We start from the raw sequence: 10,342 nt of genomic DNA, 5'->3' as shown, positions 1-10,342 counted from the left end.
TAGATCTATTCATCATTCCTTTGTTTTTTTAAGACAAGATCTCATATGTAGCCCATACTGTCTTCAAGTCACTCTTACCTTTGTTTACTAAGTACTGAGATTACAGGCATGGCACCATGCCCAACTATTTCTCCAGTTAATGTTTTGTCTTTTTAAAATGCATCAGAAGGAAGAGAGTGGGGAGAAGATGTGGCTCATTTGGTAAAGTACTTTACAAGCATTATAACTTGAGTCCAATACCCAGAACTCACCTAAAAAGTGAAAGACATTGTATGTTTGTGATCCTATCCCTTGGGAGTCAGAGATAGGAGGATCACTAGGAGTCATTGGCCAGTTAGTCTAGCCTAATTGGTGAGCTCTGGCCAATGAGAAACCCAGTTTTTTTTTAAAGATTTATTTTATTTATTTTATGGGTATGAGTACACTGTAGCTGTACAGATGGCTGTGAGCTATCATGTGTGTGGCTGCTGGGAATTGAACTCAGGACCTCTGCTGGCTCGCTCCAGCCCCACTCGCTCCGGCCCAATTCATTGTAGCTGTCTTCAGATGCACCAGAAGAGGGCGTCAGATCGCACTACGGGTGGTTGTGAGCCACCATGTGGTTGCTGGGATCCTAACTCAGGACCTTCGGAAGAGCAGTCAGTGCTCTTACCCACTGAGCCATCTCGCCAGCCCCAAAACCCAGTTTTAAATGATGGGCAGTCTTCCTGAGGATGACACCTAAGGTTGTGCTGGTGTTTACATACATGTACACACATATACAAACATATAAAACATGTAACAGAAGGGAAAGTAAAAGTCAAATAGTCCTGTTTTACTTCTGATAAATGTTTGTCTATAACGGTGTAATAGTTCTACAAAGAGCCCTATAAATTTAAGGAGAAAAAGATTATAAAAACTCTGAGATTAGAATAATTTATTTTTTTATTTTATGTGCATGAATATATTTTATGTACTTGAATCTATGTGCACTGCATGCATGCCTGGTGCTCATAGAGGCCAGAAGAGGGCATTACATTCCCTAGAAGTGTAGTTAAGAGAGCTGTTATGTGGGTGCTGGAAATTGAAGCCTAGCTCACTGGAAGAACAGCTAGTGCTCTCTAAGCCACTAGAGACTGTTCTTAAAAATATTCTGTTTTAGATGCTTTCATAGATTTTTGTCTATGCTTTTTCTTTGTTCTTTTCCCTTGCTGTCTTGGAACTCACTATGTAGACTAGGCTGGCCTCAAACTCAAAAGAGATATGCCTGCTTCTACCTCCTGAGTGCTGGGACTAAAGATTGACACTATGCCTGGCCCAACACTGTCTGTGCTTTTTCACCCTTGCTTTCCTTAGTCCCTAGACCTAGCTAAATACAGGATTTTGTTTTTTTACTCAAGGCAAGCTCCTATGCAAAGTAGCAAGTGCACAATGCACACTGTTATCCTGCTATCTGGATTGCCTCATTGAAGGGATTTTCTTTTGCTGCTGTTGTAAGAGATGCTGTAGTGCTGTGTGAACAATGGATCATTTAACATAGGGAAATTCACTTTTATCATATAGTTAGTTCATCTAATCAATTTTTGTTAGTTGAGTTCATTTCAGTTCTACAACTATAATTTCCTGTTTAATCTTAGTTCTGTTTTTGAAAGAAAAGATTCAGTGTTTATCACTTACGCTTTTATTTTCTCATGTTTAACATTCTCTGAAAATTTCACGCATATATACAATATATATTTTCATCATATCAATCCCCACTATATTCCTTGATTCTCTGAGGCACTTCAGCCTGTTTCCTTCTAGACTTCATATGAGTTTTTGTCATCATTAATAGCTCCCTGATTTCAATTAATACTGACCATATATAGATGGGTATAGGGGCCATCTGCTGAGGCATGGGCAACCTACCAATGGCAACATCTCTTCAGCAGCTAAGGGCTTAGGCATCTGAAGCTCCTCCTTTTATCCATGCTGGAATGTTGACTAGATTAATCTTATAATCATGGTTACTGTGAGTTGATTTGCTCATCAACCATGTCATGTCCAGAAGACAGCATTTCACAGTTGTTCTTTGGCTTTTATATTCTTTCTGCCCACATCTGTAATGCTCCCTGAGCCTTGGATTGGGGGAAGTTGATGTAGAAAACTTTTTTTTGTGGCTGAGAATTCCCAGTCACTTATTCTGAACAGACCAGTTATGAGTCTCTATATTAACCACTCCCCACTGCAAAAAGAATCTTCTCTGAACCAAGATTGAGTAGAGCACAAATATTCTAGTACAAACAAAATATTAAGAAGGCAGTTTGGCATGACCATTAGTGGAACAGCAGCAGTAAGCTCCACCTAGGGTTTGTCTATGATCTCTCAGTCATGGGCTACTAAAGTATAGAAAATATACCTGAATGTATCATTGTGAAATGACTGTCTATATTTAGTTTTTCTCTGACCATTCAGTTCTTAAAATTAAAGTATTATTTTATTTCAAGAAAGATGATTTCTTTTGTGTGTATATGAATATAATTTTGGTCCCATTCTATTATTTGGGTAAATAATAATACTCATATGTTAGATCTCCTTTATTTTTAATATCTGTTATGTTCTCTAATTTAGTCTTTTTCATTATATGTGATTTTCTTCTCCACAACTTTTTGTTTGTCCTTGTACTTACTCTGTTTTATTTCTTTTACTTTTTTTTAAAAAAGGAAGATTTATTTTTATTTCATGTCTATCAGTGTTTTGCCTACCTTTTTATGTGTGCATCATTTGTGTGCCTGGTACTGATAGAGGCCAGAAAAGGGTATTGGATCCACTGGAGCTGGAGATACAGTCACTTGTGAGTGATTGGAACTAAGCCAGGGTCCTCTGGCTAACAGACTATGAGGGGTATGTACTCTTAACCCCTGAGCCATCTCTCTAACTCCCCTTTCATTTTCATCACTTTATTTTCATTTTCTTTGCTAACCTCCAGCTTTTTCATCTTTATCTTGTTTTATTGTCTTACTTGAATACTTGAATACAAATTTCTTTCATAGACCACTGTCTTCTACAGTCTTCCCTATCATAGTAAATAGGACCTTTTATCTGGTCATTAATAACAAAAACCTTTCAGTCATCTTTGACGTTTTTGTTTGGTTGGTTGGTTTTTTTGTTTGTTTCTTTGTTTGTTTTTCAAGACAATGTTTCTCTGCATCTTTGACTTTTTTAACTTACTCTATTAACCAGGTCTTCAGCAAACCTTCTTCTCAATAGATTGAGAAGCTAACAATTTTTCACATTTTTGCTGCTAGTACCTTGCTCTATGCCATCTTTGTGGCTGTGACTGTGGAAGTAATGCATGTATATGTTTTATATAGCTTCCATTATAAGGTAGTGCCAACTTGGTGGCTTTAAGAACAGAGCTTGGTGTCCTTTGTGGTTCTGGAGGCTAGAAGTCTGAGATTAGCCTTGGAATCAGGGTCAGGTAAGGGAAAATCTCTTCACTGATCTCTGCCTTTATATGTCCTTTATAACCTCTGCACATATATGTTCAGAATTTTCCTTTTTGTTAATACATATGAGTGAGCTTATTTTAACTTGGTTACATTTGTAAGAAATTATATGCTCAAATAATTATTGAATTATTTTTTGGAGTTTGAAGTACTGAGGGTTAAGACTGGATTTTTTTGGGGGGAAAGATACTGCTTAATCCATAATATATTTTATTCCTGCATAAGGTTTTAGGTACCGGAGGTTAGAGCTTCAGTATATCTTTTGATGTATGCAGTTCAAGTCAAATTAACATCTTAAGTTCATTTTCCTGCTTTTGCCTCTGTATTCCAAAATCCTTTTCAAACATAGTGGGTAGAACTATCCATTAAGATCTGTTGGGTCATGCCATTATTCTGTCCAAACTTTGTGGTCATTTCTCATCTTATTTCAAGGAAAACCTTTTGAGTAGCTGGCAAGTCCCAATGCAGCATAGTACTCTTTGATACTTCTCTTACCTAATATTCCAGTTTCTTGTTTGATCACACTTGGACTTCTTCCTAGACCTAGATAATGGTGATAAATAAAGGCTCTGCCTCAGATCATTTATTGTGGAATTCTCCTCTTTAGCTTTTCTAGTTGTAAATGCCCCTAATAGAGAAGTCTATCACAAAGAGACATACACTTGTGTGATTTCATTTATCGAAAGTTCAATTATAGACAAAACTACATTTCTCTAACAGAAGTCAGGAAAATGATTACTTTTCGGGTGAGAGTGTTGAGGATTACTAGAAGTATAGACAGGAAACATTTACAGTGTTGGTGATTATCTGTTCTTTGCCTGGGTAGTTTCCATATATCCTCTGGGAAGATTCAACCCTCTCATAGGCTTTTAAAACTGAATAATAATTATTTTGTGGTACTAGGGTTAAACTGAGGGACTTATGCCTGTTAGGCTCTTGCTGTATTTCTGATCTACACCAACCCCTTTAATTATTATATTGACTATGCATATTTATAGGGGACCATATGGTAATTTAGTATATATATACAATGTGTACTGATCTACTAAGGGCAATTAATATTTCCATTACTTTACTGCTTTGCATTTAAGCTCCTGTTTTCTAGTGTTTCATCAACTATATAATAGGAGTCAGGCATCATGACAGTACATATAATCTCAGCATTTGGTAGGCTAATTGCCTCAAGTTCAAAGTTAGCCTGGGGTTACTTGTGAAGACTGTCAAAACATCCCTCTTCCAAATATATAGAGATAGTAGAGTGTTATGAATTGTAGTCATATAACTTCTTGAGATGGCTCAGAGGGTAAGAGCACTGACTGCTCTTCCAAAGGTACTGTGTTCAAATCCCAGCAACCACATGGTGGCTCACAACCATCTATAATAGGATCTGATGCCCTCTTCTGGTGTGTCTGAAGACAGCTACAGTGCACTCATATAAATAAAATAAATAAATCTTTGGGCCAGAGCGAGCAGGGACTGAGCAAGCAGGGTTGACTGGAGCAAGCAGAGGTCCGGAATTCAATTCCTAACAACCACATGAAGGCTCACAACCATCTGTACAGCTACAGTGTATTCATATACATAAAATAAATAAATTCCTTTAAAAGAAAAACACTAGAACTGTACTTTACCCATTACCGAATTCCTTTTATCCTGTATCCCAAAATGTCTCCCAGTCTCTGATAATCACTATGCATTCATTTTTATTTTCATTTTTTATTTTTTGGCTTTTGGAGACAGGGTTTCTCTGTGTAGCCCTGGCTATCCTGGAACTCACTTTGTAGACCAGGCTGGCCTTGAACTCAGAAATCCGCCTGCCTCTGCCTCCTAAGTGCTGGGATTAAAGGCATGCACCACCACTGCCCAGCTGCATTCATTTTTAAAAAGCATCTACATGTAAAGAGATATAGCCTGCTATATTTGTCTTTTGTGTCTGACTTAAAACTTCTGTCTTTCAGTTAGCATACCGATCTTTATATTACTTCGAGTCCCATATCTACCATGTGTAAAAATCTCAAATCATCTTTTTGAAGAGATTTTTCTTTCTGGTTAATAATTAAGATAAAATTTGCTATTTAAAAGTATGCAGTTTCATAGTTTTTAATGTGTTCATAGTTGTGCAACCATTACCTCTTTCTATCTCCAGAATATTTTATTTATCCCATAAAGAAACCCCATTTCTTCATTCTACATTCCTTCTACTACCTCCTTTCCTCTGGTATCCACCACACTTGACCTTTACCAGATGGCCAAGAAGCTGTAGCAACTACCAATTTATTGTCTTTCTTTGTGTATCAGCTTCATTCCTTCATTGTACCCTGTTGTGCATATAAACCACACCTTGTTTATTCATTATCAACTAATAGATATTTGGTTTATTTCTTCTTTTTGGCTATTGTGAATACATTTTTATGCCAACATATGTTTTCAGTGTTTTTGAGTTATGTATGTTTCCTGGCTTATATTGTTTGTTTGCTTGTTTGCTTTGTTTATTTTTTGATACAGAGTCTTTCTATGTAGTCCTGGCTTTTCTAGAACTTGCTATATAGAGTCTATAGCAAGACTCTGCTTTTTCCACCAAAGTGCTGGTATTAAAGGCATGAACTATCCTGTCTAGCCTATTAATGTTAGTTTTGTGGGAGTTTTTTGTTTGTTTTGGTTATTGCTTTTTAGTTATTTGAGATTGAATAACTACCATTACGGCCACCCATCTTCTTACAGAACCCAGAGCCTTTCATAAGCTAGGCAGGTATTCTACCAATGAACTATGTCCTCAGTTCCTGGTTTTTTTTGTTGTTGTTTGTTTATTTGCTTGCTTGTGACAAATCTTCCTATGTTGCCCAGGCTGGCCTTGACCTCCTACTCTTCTAGCCTCAGAATCTTAAGTGCTGGGTTAATGCTTTTTACTTGATGCTTCTATGGTTTTTTTTGAGAGTTTGTTATGTATCCTAGGCTTGCAATAAACTGTATAGCTGATGATGACCATGAACTCTTGACCCCTTTTGTCTCTCCTTCCCGAGTACTGGCATTACAGGTTCGAGTTTTTCTGTTTTGCTTTCTTGAGATAAACTGTTACTAGATAGCACAGGCTGGCCTTGAACCTGAAATTCTCCTTCCTTTATTCATTCCAGGATTATAGCCATGAGTCTCTGTTCTAAGCTTTAATACTTGTTTGACAGACAACACATTTATATGTAATTTAAGAGGCATAGAAGCATTATCTTAGTAATTTTCTCTTGCTATAACTGAATTATCAAAGACTGGGAAATTTATAAAGAATTGAGATTTATTTGATGCATCTGGAAACTGGGAAGTTCAAAAGGATAGTGTTAGCATCAGGTGAGATCTACTGTTGAGAGCTGTATCATAATATGGCAGAGGAGATCTCGTAGTAAAACAGTAAACACACTAGTTTGGCTCTCTCTTTTTACAGAGTTACTAATGCCATCTTGGAGGTTCCTTCCTCATGACGTCATGTAAATCTAATTACTTCCCAAAGACCCTGCCTCCAAATACCACTAGTATATGAATTTGGTACTTTTCATTCTGGAGGACAAATATTAAATTTATAGCAAGGACATCTATGAAAGTCTACTTCTCATTAGCTCAGTGTACCTGCCTTTTAAGTAATCAATAGTCTATTTCTTGATATTCTTTAAGAAAAAATTTATACATACATAGGTAAGACCACATCCATCTGCCTTTTTACAGAAATAGTAACACACACACTATTCTACCTTGTGCACACTTCATTTCAAAATGTGTGTTGTGATTTTGTGTATTAATACCTCAAACATACCTGTAACTCAGGGGTCAGCAAATTTTCTGTAAACTGTCACATAGTAATATTTTCTGCTTTTCAGGATACATGGCCTTTGTTTTATGCCTCACTGTAGCAAAGTCCGAGACAAGTGGACTGTGTTTAACCCAAGGGTTGCAGTTTTCAGATACTTGCCCTAACCTAGAGATTATTAATTATCATGACTATTTTTCTTCAGGCTAATGTAATGCTTGAATATGATATTGATGAAGCTCAGGCATTGTTGGAAAAGAATTTATCAACTGCCACAAAGAATCTTGATTCTCTTGAAGAAGACCTTGACTTTCTTCGAGATCAGTTTACTACCACAGAAGTCAGTATCCTTTTAACAAATAAACAAAGGGAAGGAGAAAAATTTTTAAAAAATCTTAAATATTGTTTTCATGGGAAGAATGAGTTTATTCTTAAATGTGAAGTGAGAGATTGTATAAGATAATGACTGTCATTTGAATCAAAAAGGTTAAAGATAGAATAATAAATTAGAAATGTAAAGACGTGGACAGCAAGTTCACAGTGATGTTAATAAGTTTCTTTTCAAGTATTTTACTAAGATACCTTTATAATAGGTTAATTTCACAAACATTTAAAGGTCTTCTATAAGTTAGGTGCAGTGATCCATGCTTCAAAAGTTGAGGCAAGAATATGATCAACTTGAGGCCACCCTGGGCTACATAATGAGACCTAGTCTTTAAAAAGTCTTTGCAATTTCTGCAAGTGTGCTAAGCCATATGAGTCATGAAAGTCAGTAGAGGGAAAAAGGGTATCAAAGACTTTCCCTGTTAAAACTACATATATAAAATAGGTCCATGATGACTTCATAGCAGTTGTAAAGAAGTCCATGTATTTAGCATCAGGAAAATTTAAAGTTTGGGAATGGTATATGTGTCCTGGAGTTAGGTCAGGAAATGCTTTTTTAGTAGGTAAAACTTAAGCTGTTTTGAAATGCAATACAAAATTTGTAGGGGAAATTTAGAAGGGAAGGAATGCTTGCAAGTTCTTTTCTCCTCTGTTTTCATTTCCTTTTTGTTGCTTGGTAAAAGTCTGACCAAAAGCAACCTAGGGGAGGAAAGGATTTATTTGGCGTGTACTTCCAGGTTGCAGCTCATCACTGAGGGAAGTCGGAGCAAGAATTTGAAGCAGAAACCACATAGGATCACTGCTTGTTGGCTCTCCCATACTCATCCTCAGCTAGCTGTTTTATATTGCCCATGGAGTGGTAACCACAATGAACTAGATCCTCTTACATCAACTAACAACAAGACTATCCCATACAGACATGTCACAGGACAGTCAGAGTGATGACTCTAGTATGTGTCAAACTAAAGCTAACTGAGACACTCTGCTTTGTCTCTTCTTTCTGTTCCTGACACACTCAAGAAAAATACCTAAGTGCCATCCTTTACACTTCTCTTTTCCTAACAACCAAGAACGATTCAGTCATCAGCTTTTCCCCATGAGGCTTTCTGTACTATAATGTTACTTAGTTTTGGTGCTATAGAACCTGCACATAGTAGACATATTCTTTACAACATCTCTAGCATGAATTTACTAAGTTACACATCTTTCTTTTAGTTCTCTGGTTATGATACTTCAATTATTAGCTGGTTTATATAATATATGCATGTAGTCAGTCTTGAGTGCTTTTTCTTATACCTCAGCCAGTGTCATCACATGTAATGAATTTCATAAACAGGTTCTTCTCTAGAACATTACAAATTTCATATAACTAGTTTTTATTCATCCCTAAAATGTCCCAGGCTGTTTTTATTTTCTTCTTTTGTTCTTTTATTTGTTCCTCCTACCTGGAATGATTTCCTTTTATTTAATTGGAGATACTCCTTTATCGTTCATATGTCAGTTTAAGTTTCAGAGCATTCCTCAACATTTTGCAATCCTATCAGGTGGTTTTTTTTCCTGCTTTACATGTAATACTTTGTTTTCCTGGCTTACCCCAAGCTCTTCAAGTGTAGGAATTGAAGTCTCCCCAACATGTAGCATATAGTAGGAAAATTCTTGGGTGAAGCAAGATAGGTTTTTTGAGGGTTTGTGACAGGATTATTACCTAACTAGTATTGTGAATACTTGATTCATCTATGAAATCCCTAGTTCCTAGGAAGGCTATACCTTCCTTGGTGGGAGGGGGGCTGTTAATTGTGAGGGGAAAATGAGATGTAATAGAAGAGTCATCCAAATTGAGTCCTAGGAAATTTAGAGAAAGAAGTGCTATTTATCATCAATATAATACTGTATAAATTGGAAAAGTTAGAATGGTAGATAGGCATTAGATTATGTTCTAATGAATCTAAACTCCATGAGGGGAGGGGCTTCACCTAGCTTGTTCAAGGCTTTGTAGAGTACCTAGTCAAACGCAGTAGATATTTAGTAAGCTTAAGGATCTGTTTAACCCAGATAAAATTTTTGGTAATTGTACTCATCTTAACATTTTATGTTAGGATATAGAATGAACAGAATTTTCTTAGCAATGATGGTATAGCAACATAGCTACCAACAGTAGTAGCCACTAGTATCTTTGTTTGTGATTTCTGTGTTTTCTTTTGTTTTAGCTTTATGAGTAAATTATAATTTCATTTGTTATCTTTGGAATTATATTTTCATTTTCCTTGACAGTTATTGCAGATATGGCCAGGGTTTATAATTGGGATGTAAAACGAAGAAACAAAGATGAATCTACCAAGAATAAAGCATAACACTGGGAATTGAAAATGTGATTCAGGTTTCCAAACATGTTAAATAATCCGAGGTTTAAAGATTGATCTAACTTTCACTGATTTTTTTTTTCACAGCAAGATTAAAATTTAAAAACACCGTTTTATTTATTTATGAAAACAAAATTACTTTCAAATACTTTATGAAATTAACAGTATTTTTTTCATATTTCCCGAAAATGTAATGCTGCTTTTGTTTTATTTTATCTGTTATAAGACAACTCCTAACTGAAATGGCCGAGAACTGTGAGGAATGCTATGGAAGCTGCTGAATGCTGGCACTAGAGCAGTTTTCTTTTTCTTTATTGATTGATGTTACTCTCACTTGA

General features: G+C 36.1%; 1 protein-coding gene across 1 annotated transcript in view; it reads left to right on the top strand.

Moving 5' to 3' along the window:
• Positions 1–10,055, top strand: part of Vbp1 (VHL binding protein 1) — a 20,040-nt gene extending 9,985 nt beyond the window's left edge. Inside the window, exons 5-6 of the mRNA XM_031346468.1 lie at positions 7,466–7,604; positions 9,925–10,055. Of these exons, the coding sequence (XP_031202328.1) occupies positions 7,466–7,604; positions 9,925–9,995 (210 nt within the window). The 3' untranslated portion in view covers positions 9,996–10,055. The remainder of the gene's footprint in view (positions 1–7,465; positions 7,605–9,924) is intronic.
• The last annotated feature ends 287 nt before the right edge of the window (positions 10,056–10,342 follow it).

Source organism: Mastomys coucha, unplaced genomic scaffold (genome assembly GCF_008632895.1).
Source record: "Mastomys coucha isolate ucsf_1 unplaced genomic scaffold, UCSF_Mcou_1 pScaffold25, whole genome shotgun sequence".
Taxonomy (NCBI): Eukaryota; Metazoa; Chordata; class Mammalia; order Rodentia; family Muridae; genus Mastomys; species Mastomys coucha.
This window is presented reverse-complemented; position numbering and strand designations above follow the sequence as displayed.